The sequence below is a fragment of the Peromyscus leucopus genome, chromosome 12, assembly GCF_004664715.2.
Source record: "Peromyscus leucopus breed LL Stock chromosome 12, UCI_PerLeu_2.1, whole genome shotgun sequence".
Classification (NCBI taxonomy): domain Eukaryota; kingdom Metazoa; phylum Chordata; class Mammalia; order Rodentia; family Cricetidae; genus Peromyscus; species Peromyscus leucopus.
In genome coordinates, this window is record NC_051073.1 from 48,106,159 (window position 1) to 48,120,073 (window position 13,915).

Sequence of the window (13,915 nt, forward strand, 5' to 3'; positions counted from 1 at the left end):
CAATGGTGTTTTTTTCTAATTGTTTTCATTAAATAATAGTATTAATGAATAAATCATTTTTGGAGGATATTTATTAAAACCTGTGGATACAGACATTAGCAGGTGCCCCATTCACTCCACTGTCTATAATTTTGTGTGGAGCCTTTCCAATGTTAGGAAGGCTCTCTTGAAATAAGCTTCCCATATACTTATGGCCTCTCTCCTGAGCTCCAATGCCAGGTTCTCTGTAGAACATGACAGAATTCTACCATGTTCTTACTTCCAACACTTGCAGGGCTAAAGGGTGATTTGTGGGTGAAATCAGGCTCCCTTCAGAGTCAGGGGCTTGCTTTCCATTTCCTGATGAGGACATTTCAGAAATGAACCCTAGCACACCAACAGGGAAATCCAGCTTGCAAGTTTCTCTTTTTGTGTAGAATTTGGTTCCTAGCACTCACACTGGGTGATGTAACTGCCAGTCATTCTAGTTCCAAGGGGTCTGACACCCTCTTCTGACCTCCATCCCGGATCTCAATCTGTAGACCAGGCTGGCCTTGAACTCAGAGATCCACCTGCCTCTGCCACTGCCTCCCAAGTACTGGGATTAAAGGCATGTGCCACTACTGCCCGGCTATTTACATTATATTTGAGTTAAATTTTAATACATAACCAACCCGTTAGGAAATCACAGTAATTCTAGGCAAACATTTAACACTAAGCTATGTCCCTGGCTCTTCAAAGTGATTTTTAGCCATGTGATTTCCTGTGCTAGCTCATTCAAGAGAATTGTATAAGCATTTGTCATGTTCCCCCACAGGATCTTTGTTTCTTGGAATTCAAGTCACGAGCTAGACGGAGGTCATAGGGTACACAGAAAACACACGAGTAAGCACATGAAGACGAAGACCACCTTCCAGATCTTGGGCAGGGCCACCTTCATAGCAGTAACAAGAAAGAGTGACCGCAGAGGAATGGGTGGTCACCGAAGACTGTCCTGACAGATGATACCTCATCTGACCACTGAAGGTGAGAACTCTATCCTCTGACGGGCCAGGATAGAAACTCTCCAGACAGGCAAAGATCCCAAAGCGGAAAAGAGTGATGGGGACCACACTAAACCTTTGCTGCATCCAGAGAACAGACCAAAGTGAAGGTAAGTCTGGGTCATATAGCGATCCCTGCCCCAGGGGAAAGGCTTCACACAGGCCTGCACACAAGTGGAAAACGCTGTAGTATGTTCTGATGAAAGTTCTTTCTGTCTGGTTCACTCTTCAAAAAACTTAACCTGGAAGCTTTAGAAAAGCTTCGGGCCTAAGGGGAGCTGGGGTCGGGACCATAGCACCCAGTTATGAGGCTATGTGGGGGGTGGTTCAGATGAGAGGTGGTGTGGCTTAGGCCAAAGTCAGTGGCAGGAAGGACAAAAAGAAGAGTTGACCGCCTTGGAGAAACCATGTGCTTGATGGCAGGGTATGGTTCTCCTGTTTGTAGACTGAATATTGGGTGTAGTGATCCCAGAACTTGAGAGGCTGAGTCGGGAGGATTTCAAGATTGAGAGCACTCTGGGTTTCACAGCAAAATCCTATTTCAACAAGCAAGCAAAATGTTTTACTCCTGTTTTGGTGGATGAAGGTCTACCAGGGAATTGAGAAGATGTCAGTTTGTTTCAGAGTTTGGGTAGCATCGTGCTGTTGTCCTCTTTGTTATTACACCACCAGCTGAAAACTGAGCTGCAGACACTGGTATGGAAGTAGCTGCCCCCTCTATGACAGGACTGACTCTAACAGGGCCAGTTGTTTTTGTTGGGTTTTTTTTTCTTGTTGTTGTTGTTGTTTTCCCCAGGGCCAGTTTGCTAAGACCTCTGCCCTATATTACCCCACCATCCTATGTTGACTCATGTCTGGCTTCAATCAGACCCTCAGGAAGTACATCCAGTTTGGTAGCCAATCAGGGTCCTACCCGGCCACAAGCTGGAACTGCTCTTGCGATGTTCAGTCAAACAGACCCTGACACAGCAGACAGACCCCTGACACAGCAGACAGACCCCTGACACAGCAGACAGACCCCTGACCTCACAACCACAGGTGCTGACCAGATGTCATGAGCCAATCATAAAATGATTCCTGTACAGTAAAGGTCTATATCCAATCACTTCAAAGTATACTGAACCACAGCTGGAATTCCCCTAATCCTGCTTAAAAGAAGCCTTTGAGCTTCTTTTGGAGTCGCCATTTGCCACTGTATCAGACGCTTTGACCCTTGCATGCTGGAGTTTTTGCTCTCGAGAATTAGGTGCTCTTATTGATTGCATACATGTCTGGTGGTCTTTTATGGGACTTCTCGTGGACCCTAACAGGTATCACAGGACAATGTGTGGGAGCATGGAGCTGGGACTTAACAAAAAAAACAAAACAAAAAACTATTCACAACGAAGGTACGCCACTTCTCCACCACCAAATTCACAGGCCTCCAAGCACTGGTTCACTCTTTTCCTTGCACTCACTCAAAATTGTTTCATTTGTCTTTAAGCCACTGGACCCATCCTTCCAGCTTGAAACCATTCTCCACGGCTGGTAAATGTCTGTATGACATCACCTATTCTCCTCTGCTACCTTAGAATCTCGCAGACTGTCCTACACATGGCCACCCTGTCCTGGATTTCTTTACACCTCCATTCCTGTGGTTCAAACTTGTTCCATCCACCATATCAGTCGGTACTTTCAGTAAGACAAATCACTAAGTAATTCCTGAACCAACACACTGTATGAATTGCACATCACTCAACTGCTGTACTGTGACAAACTTGAAGTAACAAATGACACACACACACACACACACACACACACACACACACACACACACCAAAACAAACAAACAAAAAAAACCCACAGGCACTTGCCTCTGCAATCTGCAATAGCCTTTCCTTATCCATGGTTTCACTGCCTGTGGGTTTTGATTACCCTTTGTATAACTCCAAAAATATTAATTGGAAAGTTCCAGAAATAAGTTGACCAGAATGTAAGTGGTGTACCTACCTAAGTTGCACCATGACCTTGCTTTGCTCCCCTTCAGCATGGTGTACAGTGGTAACTGATCTATATCATTGTTCTTGTTCATCATCTCTTACTCTGTCTCCTTCATCAACTTTATGACAGGCTTATATGCACAGGAAAAGCTGAAGCTATAGCAACACATACAGATTTTCATCTTCATCTGTAGTTCCGTATCACCCCAAATTTTAAACATGCACTTGGGGAGTCTTTGTCAATAGTCATGGTTAAGAATGGACTGTACTATTTCTCTTCTCTTCTTAATTTTGTGTGTAAAAGTGTTTTGGTGCATGTACATCTGAGTACCACGGTGCATGCCTGGTGCTCAGGAAGGTCAGAAGATGGTGTTAGGAGTTACAGAGGGTTGTGAGCTGCCCTGTGGAGGCTTCAAACTGAATCCAGGTCCTCTGGAAGAGCAGCTCTGGTCCTCCCAACTGCAGAGTCATCTCTCTAGCCAGACTGTACCATTTCAATTAGCAGCTAATAAGAGGGTGCCAAGGGTATCTGACCCTGGCAGAGAAGAAAAACTACCTGATTACTGTCCACAGCTATTGGAAAAACTACCGGATTACTGTCCACAGCTGTTGAAATCTACACACACAATTTACTCTGTAAAGTAACATGGATTTTTAGAGTATCTTCCACAGCGTCAGAATAAAGATAGAAAGGACGGGGAGCAGTTCTAATCTGCTGGCCAACATTTAAATACATTTATTAAGTGATAAATGTAAGACCAGTTTTCCACTTGATTTTAACAAAGAGCATCAAAATGATTCAGTCCCCAGATAGAATGTTATTACTTTCCCACAAAGAACTCACACGCAGCATAAATACAATCTTGTCCTACCAAGTTCATTTAGGCTTTTGTTTTCCAATTGAACATGGTGATAGCTCGTGGGCAAAACTACCCCATTCCAGCCCCTCCTGGAAACTCACGAGTTGGCGTGGATGAAATCCAGATGCAGTTTAGCCCTCTGCAGCAGGGCATATTTGTCCATATTCTCAAACACGACCTGTGGACACAGAAGACGCTGACGCCTGGTCGGAGCCCACGCCCACGCCCTGAGCACGCGCTGGACGGACGCATGCGCCTCCTGAAGTCCTCAGTGCAAAGCTAGCCTTGCCGGAAGCTAACCTTGCGCTGTGGCTCCTCTCTAGGAGGTTCTTATTTCCGTTTGGTTTGGTTATTGGTTTGTTGTTGTGTTTTTTTGGTTTGTTTGTTTGTTTGGGGTTTTGGTTTGGTTTGGTTTTTTTTTCAAGACAGGGTTTCTCTGTGTAGTTTTGGCGCCTGTCCTGGATCTCGCTCTGTAGACCAAGCTGGCCTCGAACTCACAGAGATCCACCTGCCTCTGTCTCCAAAGTGCTGGAATTAAGGGCCGGTGCCACCATACTAGCCCTTCTGAGAGGTTTTTGATCACAGTTAGTCCGTATCTAGCTTGCTTTCTTTTCAGAAATGAAGTTTCTCTAGCCTCAGTTTTTCTTCTTCCTGGCAGTGTCCATCACTATCCATTCCCCCCCCCGCAAAAAAATGGGAGATTGGAACTGGGTCAGAACTGAGAGCTCTTACCCTCCTCCTTCCCTCTCCACCTCCTCCCCCAAATCTGGTTGCGTAAATGGCATGAGACCTGGGAAGGTCAAATCATTTCTTCTTGCTTGAGTGGTCCACTTGCGCTCTTGGGCATCTTGGGTATGATTATGTTTTCTGCATTTGGAGAGGGAAGAGAGAAAAGCCCAAAGGGAAGAACAGATGACGAAGATTCTGCCGGGCTGCAATGTGCAGTCCTGGCCCTCCGTGCTAACGGCTTCTGCCACCTGGAGGAATCGCAAGCATTTTTTATTTGTCACACCTGCATGCAACTATTTGATGTGTTGGCCTGTGTCCAAATTCTGTCAGCATACTCAACAGAGCACTGAATTCTGAGTCACCAAAACCTAAGAGGAAGCAGCGTTTGTCAAGGACGCTGGATGGACAGGATTGATAGGCTAGGAGGTGACTTGACCTCTGACCTCTGTGATGTAGTCAGACTGATTCAAAGGCTACGACTATTTGGCTCGGAGACGAACATGGTTCAGTTCTACTCAGCAAATATTTCACATATTTATCTGTAAGTCAGAAAGGCAGGTCTATTGAGCAGAAACTCTGAAATAGATGTTTTGTGATTTCAAAGTGTCATATGGGCAATAAAGCCCTCGGAAAATAGAAACAAAAATGTTAAACGTGGAGCAGTCATTCTGCTGAGAAGAAAGGAATTCTTTCTCAGCTGCTACATTTATAGGAATCGGGGGAGGAAGAGAGAATTTGAATTGCAACCCAAAGGAACACCATACTCTGCTTTAATTTGAAGACTGAAAGTAGATGTAAACATCTCGAGTAATTTCTCCTGATTGCTTTTTTGTTTTAACCGTGGCTGGTGTGGTCGGTACTGTTTCAATAGACACATTCTCTTGACTAAGCAACCTCAGTCATCTTCCCAATTTTTTCTTCAATAGAATTTCACAAATGATATTTTATTTTCATTTTTTTTTTTTATGGGAAAGAAAAATTCGACAAGCCTCTTGTGGATTTCTTTTACAATTCCGATTTTCAACTGATGTCTCAGAGCAACTTACTTGGAGGGGGGTGGGAGGGCACTGGGGCCACCAGCCTGTAATTAGTAAAGGCTGTAATGTCTACTGGAGGAAAGAATACAATTATCACAGAAATGGTCCTTCTAATAATGTAAGCAGGGCCTTCCTGCTGTCAGTGGCCAGCCCCAAGCACCAGGCAGGACTGGTTGGTGTGGTGAGGTGGGGGTGGTGTGGGCACATGGACCTGTTAGGTTATGCTAAATAAGGAGCCTCGAGTCACAGGTCACCTCCCCAAAAGCCTTCTTCCTCCTCCCTCATTTCAGCTCTGTGCATCACCCTTGCACCGTATAAACTAAGCGTCCTGTTCTTCCAGGTTTACAGGGGGAATCTCTTGTTTGGCTTATTTCCCTCAACCCTGCTGCAAGATTCATTTGAACATCATTTCGTGACGGAAACACTTACCTAATGGCACGGAGAGGGGATGGAGTGAAGCTGTCATTTGATCCTGGTTTTAAGGAGAATCACCTCAGCTCTCCCTAACTGAACATTTTGGGTTTGTAAATACACATGCTACACAAAAGTTTCTCTCTCTCTCTCTCTCTCTCTCTCTCTCTCTCTCTCTCTCTCTCTCTCTCTCTCTCTCTCTCTCTCTCTCTCTCTCTCTCTCTTTGGTTTTTCAAGACAGAGTTTCTCTGTGTAGTTTTGTGCCTTCCTGGATCTCACTCTGTAGACCAGGCTGCCTCAAACTCACAGAGATCCACCTGCCTCTGCCTCCCGAGTGCTGGGATTAAAGGGTGTGCCACCCTGCCCCCCCAGCCCCCGACAAACTGCCATATCATAAGAACTACAAATAGTACTATTAGCATATTCTAAAAAACACAGAAGGTGGCTGCTGTAAAGCTGACGTCTGAAAGGGGCAATGACCCTCAGCTGAGACAAGTCCAGTGACTCTGAAAACAATGGATAGCATTCTTGGTACATTTTTTTTTTTTTTTTTTTTTTTTTTTTTTTTTTTTTTTTTTTTTTTTTTTTTTTTTTTTTTTTTTTTTTTTTCAACAGGTTTCTTGTGTAGCTTTGCGCTTTCCTGAACTCGCTTTGAGACCAGGCTGCCTCGAACTCACAGAGATCCGCCTGCCTCTGCTCCAAGTCTGGATTAAGTGCCCACCACCCCAAGTACATTTCTTATATCCCCTCAAGTCCAAGTCTCCCTACAGTGCCTTCTTCTCTCTCGGTTTACCCCAGGTCAGTCAGTGATGACGTCATCACATCAGCTCTGAGTGACCTGTGTAATCAGCAATCATAACCGTGACACAGTGACAAGCGCCTCTGGGCGATGTGGGAAAATAAGAGGCCTAGAGCTTTCCCAAGCAAAGCAAGGCTACTAGGGTTGAAATCACAGTGCTTGCTGTGAGTAGGCCAGCCCAAGAGCCATTCTCGACTCTTCTATCCCAAAGATGAAAACCTGCTTCCTCGGGCCACCTTGTCACTAGAGATGCTCACCTGGGCCAACCATGGATGAGACAGAAGCAGAAAGAGCACTCACTAACTGATTTCTGCGATAGCCTTTGCCCTCCTGGTAAAAACATGGCTCCAACTCCCTTTTTTTTTCTTTTTTTTTTTTTTTGTTGTTTGTTTTGTTTTGTTTTGTTTTTTGTTTTTTGAGACAGGTTTTCTCTGTGTAGCTTTGCACCTTTCCAGGAACAAACTCGGTAGCTCAGGCTGGCCTCAAACTCACAGAGATCTGCCTGGCTCTGCCTCCCAAGTGCTGGGATTAAAGGCCTGCACCACCACCTCCCGGCTCCAACTCTCTTCTTTGAGGAAACCAAGCATAGCACCTGGGTCTTTGGGTATCTTTGCACCCATGGTTGAAAAGTCGGAGAGACAGACATGAAACTTCCCCAAACACTGGACACTTGCCAGCAGTCACTCATCTCAAGGGTTCTGTTAGGAAACTAAACCTGCTGTCCATCCTTACTCAGTGAACTGGATTTGTAATTGTGTGTGTGTGTGTGTGTGTGTGTGTGTGTGTGTGTGTGTGTGTGTATGTTGTGCGTAGAGGTGCCTGTGGAGGCCAGAAGAGCACATCAGATCCCCTGAAGCTGGAGTTACAGTGGTTGTGAGCCACCCAGTACATGCTCTTGTGGGGGGCCATCCCACCCCCACTTTTCCCCAGAGTACTCTTGAGTAGGAGCAGCAGGAAATATTAGGTAGAAGTAAAGAGGGGAGAGAAACAGATAGAAAATACAGGACAGCCTCGGGAGGGCCTGCATCCTAATCCAGCGGGCCCTGACTCTCTCTACCCTAGGATATTTATAGAAATACCAAGGGGTGGAGCAAGACCTCCAGCACAGCCAAGTGCAGACCATCTCAGACACCTGCACTCAGGGCCGTGGTCCAATCATCCTCTTTATGCAGACCTGCTGGGTAAAGTCACGAGGAACCCTAAATGGGCTCCAACATACTCCTAACCATTTCTCCAGCCCCAGTAGTTGAATTTTCCTGTACATATATCCAAGACTAATCCTAAGTGACTTTCAGAAGGTACTCACACTCTCTTATGTCACTGGACAACAGCAGCCGAGTGTCCGTTTCTGGGAGGGGGACTTCAGGCTTCCCTTTCTACTTGTGCTGGGTGTGTGTGACAGGTTAGCCTAGAGGCGGGAGCAGCCAGCAGCACAAAAGGATAGCCGAGACAAGATGTGAGGGAGTCAGAACGCAGCAACTCTGCCATCAGAGTGAAGTACAAACAAGACAGATCAGGCTGCCAGGAAAGGGCGGGGCGTTCCGAGAACAGTGTGTGCAGTGGAGTGAGGCTCCTGTGGAGTGTGACACCTAGTTTGGACACACTACAGGACTCACTATGCAAATCATTTATTTCAGGAGCGTTTGTTCGTTAAAACAATATAAAAATCAAGTCATTTTTGTACTTTCAAAGGGGTACAAGAGAGACAAGCTGTGATCATTGTAGGCCTTAGAAACCATTCCGTTTACTCACAGGATGAAAAACAGTGTAGGGAAATGATTGGTCAAAAAATGCTAGGAAGGATAGAGGAGTCTAAGCGAAGGGCCACCACTGGACAAGTGAATTCCGTCTCGTGACTACAAAGCGGCAGAGTGGAAGATGTTGTAACAGTTGTCTCCAGGTACGCATGAGGACGTAGAGGTTGGCCGCTGCCTTCCAACACTCAAGTTCCATGTTCAGTATTCAGGAATTGTTGGGGGGGAGGGGCATGGAGTAAAAGGAATATTTGATTTCTGACCCGGGCTCCAGTGGAAATAGAATTAGTGACTCCCTCCCCCGCCACCCCGTTCACATCTTGAGCTTAGCTACAAAGGCATCTGCGGTGGTTTGGATGAGAAATGTCCCGCCATGGGCTCACAGGCACTTGAGTACTTGATCCTCAATTGGTGAAATTATTTGGGAAGAGGATGGAACTGTTAGGAGGTCCAGCATTGCTGGAGAAAGTATGTCACTTGAGGCAGGTCCTGAGGGTTTACGGTCTTGTCCCACTTCCGGTGAGTTCACTGCTCTTGTGTGTGGTTGCAGGTATGGTCCCTTGGCTTTCTACTCTGCCCTGGGTCATGCTGTTTTCTCACAGCGGGAGAAGAGCAACTGGTAAGGCATCTAAGCAGCCCTTCTCATTTTCCTATCTCTCTAACAAGATTGGAAGGAAAGGGCCCAGACACGAAAGACTTTGTTAAGCACTGCCATACAAGTCTGTTTATGGGACTGAAAGATTTAAGCATCATTAACTATTCTCTCTGGGGAAGAAGGCAAGTCTCTAACACATGAAGCAGATTAGGGAAAATCAAACAAGCTTTGAAATTTTTAAATTGGAACAACACCTTGAAAAATAAGTTTACACTTTAAAAAAATAAGCTTACACTTTTAAAAAAAAAAGTTAGTCAGGTGGTGGTGGTGCACACTTTTAACCTCAACACTCAGGAGGCAGAGGCAGGCAGATCTCTGTGAGTTCAAGGCCAGCCTGATCTGCAGAGTAAGTTCCAGAACAGCCAGGACGACTTAGAGAAACCTTGTCTCTAAAAACTGGGGAAAAAATGCACTTATGAGTTAAACAGAATAGGATGAGCATTTTAGGCAGGGGAGTCATTTGGGGGGACAAAAAGAAAAGTGAAATTTCTGGCCATTCAGTAAGAATTTCATATCCGGAGTGCGATGTGACAGTCAAGGGGTCTTGGGAAGGAAGGGAGCAGCCAGCAGGTCCTGGCAGGTCGGAATGCTCAGCTGACAGCCAAGAGGTTAAAGAGGACAAGACAGAGTAAATAAATGGGGAAAGACATGTGCTTGGGCTGACCTCGCTCTTCTCAGGTATGGCAGAAATAGAAAAGGAAACCAGCTAATGTCATTCCGTGTTTTAGATTTTCTCTCTTTTGGATATGGCCTTGTTGTTAGCAGCATTGGGCAAGTCACACACACACACACACACACACACACACACACACACAATTATCAGGTTCAGAGATTAGCAAAGAATGAGTTCATTTGGGGCATGGTAAAATTTGTCATTAAGCAGTACATCCAAATAGAGTGAAATTGTCGGTGCAGTGAAAACAAATACATGCCTCTTTTGTCTTTAATGGAAGTAGATTACATGTTGTCATTTTTTTTCAATGAAATATAATTCTGTTCTATGGAAAATATTAGTGAAGCTATTGAGCCCAAGTCCCTCTGAAATCAAAAGCCAGGAAACCAGAGAAAATTGAAGAATCACTTAATGATAGTAAGGAAGGAAACTCATTATACAAGGGGAGGGGGGAGGTAGATAGACAAAGAAACAGAAATTTGGTAGATATAATTTAATATTTCAAGATTTGCCAAAAAAAAAGTGTATCAAGGATGTCTTCATCATTGGAGGTATAGCTCAGTGCTAGAGTACTTGTTGAGCATATGTGAGACACTGAGTCACCCCCCACACACACACACAGAGAGAGAAAAAGAAAAAAGGGGGGCAGAAGGCTGCAGGGCAAGCAGGCGCCACTGCAATGAACAGTATGTGGTGGAGAGATGGGGAAGGAGAAGCAGAGTGGCTTGTGCTCTGTGGAGAGAAGATGAGATGGCTGGCGGTGAGGAGCGGGCTGACATGGGTGGCCTATACTTCCACCTGGGGCTACGTGATGTCCCAGCCTGTGCAGCTGCTAGGGCCCTATCTGTGGCCCTATCACAGCTAGGCTCTGTGATGATGGCCTTGACTCATGTTATCATTGGGACTTACGGGAAAGCTGGCGGTCGTGGCCTGGGCACCAGAAAACTGGTCCCATCTCTTGCTGGAACCTCAGCAGGAGAGCTGCCCCCCTCCAGGGAGAACTAGCCCCAGTGTTGTGGTGACCTGACAGCTGTCCCTGAGATCCTCGACTTCCCTGCAAAACCTGCCCTCCCCCTTGATGAAACGGGAGAACTGGCCCTGATCTTGGGAGAGCTGGACCCACCCTTCATCACCTGTTGGAGAGAGTGAGCCATCAGGCACAGAAGAGCTGGCCTTGACCCTCTCTGAGGAGGACAGTCCCAAACTGAGCAACTCAGCTACCACCCAGGCCCACATGCAGGGTTTTGAGTTGGCCCATCCCAACATCTCCCCCATCTAAGACCTGCTGGAGCACGTGGAGAGACTGGTCCTGCAGAACCAGAGTGGCAGGATCTCCATGACTCCCGTCAACAGCAGGCTATCCCAGAGAAGTTTCGATTAGGGTCCAGCATTGATGGTGTGCCAGAAGTCGGAGGCCTTGAACCAGACCAAGTCCCTGCAATGAACGTTTGCAAGTAAAGCTGTTTGGGCAAAAGGGTCTACTGCGTGACATTCCACAGCTCCCACGGCCACTATGACAAATGAATACGTGATGGAGAGGTGGGAAAGAGGGAAGAGCAAAGTGGGCTTTTTTTTTTCTTTTTCTTTTAATTATTTTTCTTTTTTTTTAAATTTTCTTTTTCCCCTGGGAAGGGCTACAAGGGTAGAGGAAAAGCATGGAAGGTCTGGAAAATGAGTGGGACTGGGGTTCGTGATGCGAAATTCCCAAAGAATCAATAAAACAATGCTAATAAATAATAATAATAATAATAATAGCAATCATAATAAAAATCCATTGTGCCAAAAAAGAAATAAAAAAGACAAAATTTTGTGCAGAACCTTCATTAAATACAATGTCTAATTCTGTTTGTTTGGTTTTTTTTTTTGGTTTTTTTTGTTTTGTTGTTGTTTTGGTTTTGGTTTTGGTTTTTCGAGACAGGGTTTCTCTGTGTAGCTTTGCGCCTGTCCTGGATCTCGCTCTGTAGATCAGGCTGGCCTCGAACTCACAAAGATCCACCTGCCTTTGCCTCCCGAGTGCTGGGATTAGAGGTGTGCGCCACCACTGCCCAGCCAATATCTAATTCTGAATTAAAGCAGTATGTCAACTTCATGAGTCTCTACGAATCAGGCACAAGCCTGGATCTGAAAAGACAATATAGAGATTTCTATAATTCTATTTCCTGGAATTGTTTTCCTTGGAAATAACTTGGGGGAGGGTACAAATCTTATTCAAACTCACAGTAATTTCAGCCAACTCTTTTAAAAACCAGTGCAAGCAGCCAACTTTGGGTCAGTATTAGGATGCAAAGGGATAAAACAAGAGGGTTGAACTTTGGAGCACTCCGTAATGAAAACCTTAAAAGTTCAAAGGTGGGGAAAAGTCTCACACATGTAAGGGAGACTGGTACCTTGGCCTTTGGACTCAGCCTTTACCAACATGCGATGAGTCACTGGCAACTGCAAAGGAGAGGTAAGCAGATTTTTTTCCTGCTGTGACAGAAACTACCGTCTCTTATGATGTCTTTTCTAACGCAAATTGCAGAGCTCTGAAGTGAATCAAATTGTCCTGTATGCTCTCCAAGGGTCATTTTCAGTCTAGGGACCTTACTTATCCATCATTGGACTATCTTCCTGTCATATGTCACAACAATATCCAGAAGCTGCCTGCTTGGAAAAAAAAAAAAAAGCTTATATATTTTAAATGTAAGACATCCAAAAAACTACTTTCATAACATTAACTTGCTTACTATCTGAATTTTTTTTATTGTTTTCATCTCTCTCCAATATCAAAGTACTATTTGAGATAAGATCAAAAGATGTTACCAAAAAAGAATTGCAGGGCCTGCACAGTGTTTATATAGAGCCTAGGCTAACACCACTTTGAGAGTAGTTTTTGTTGGCTTTATTATATTGTTGAGGTATAATTATCTTTGGCCCTCCATAATTATCACATGGTAACAAAGCAATGAAAAGAAACATACAACACACAGAAATAAAAGGAGCCTGTTCTGTGATATCAGAGGTCCTAGACCTTCAGTCTCATGCTCCAGCATCTTTTGATTTGGAAGCTGGAATTTCTTCAACAAGCCTTAAAACCTGTCATTTTACAGCCGTGAGAAACAGTAGGGTGTGACAGAGGAGAGTCATCATAGGGACTGAACGTGGCTGTGCCTAGTTTCAAGGCTTGAAGTTGGAATACGGACCCGATTCTGCCTCCCTTGCTCAGAGGGGCTGGTGGGACAACCCCAGCTTGTATGGAGTCTGAAGACCTGTCCAGAAGGCTTCTTCTGAGATCATTATCTCAATATTATGGTCAACAACGGAATGTCCTTATAACTTTCCAACTAAAAACATGAAAGACTGTTAGAAAACACTGAACCCCCCCCAAAAAAAACAAAAGAGAGAGAGAGAAACAAAACTAACAGGACATAGGGACTAGAGAGATGGCTCAGCAGTTAGGAGGACTGACGGCTCTTCCTGAGGCCCCAGGTTCAATTCCCAGCACCCACATAGCAGCTTACAACTTGTCTGTAACTCCAGTTCCAGGGACCTGACACCCATGGCAAAAGATCAATGCACATAAAATTTCCAAAAAAAGAAAACCCTAACAGGACATGAGATGGAGAGTGTGTGTAAGGACTGAGAGTCCGTAACATTTCTTGGCCTTCCAAATTCTACCTTTTTTTCGAACCAGACAGTTTTTTTAAAGACTTATTTTTACCTATGTGTGTATGTGCACACATGTGCTAGTGGATGCCCACAGGCGTCAGAAGAAAATATAGATTCACCTTTAGCACTGAGGCTACAGGCAATTGTGCGTCATCCAATCTAGGGGCTGGGGAGTGAACTCTGGTTCTCTATAAGAGCAGTAAGCACTCTCAACCGCTGAGCCAGCTTTCCAGACCCCAGATCATCCAGTTCTAGTGCAGAGTAGGAAGGCTGAGGGTGGGAAGTGAGGCATTTGTTTGGAGTCTACTCACCCAGTGATCTCCTCATACATGTCATTCCCTACAAAGC

The 13,915-nt window shown here is 45.1% G+C and overlaps 1 protein-coding gene across 1 annotated transcript in view; it reads right to left on the minus strand.

Annotated features, from left to right (window-relative positions):
- The window catches only part of Morc1 (MORC family CW-type zinc finger 1), a 158,608-nt gene extending 154,584 nt beyond the window's left edge, over nt 1-4,024 (minus strand). The window contains exon 1 of the mRNA XM_037209983.1: nt 3,963-4,024. Coding sequence (XP_037065878.1) covers nt 3,963-4,024 — 62 coding nt within the window. The remainder of the gene's footprint in view (nt 1-3,962) is intronic.
- Nucleotides 4,025-13,915: the final 9,891 nt, after the last annotated feature.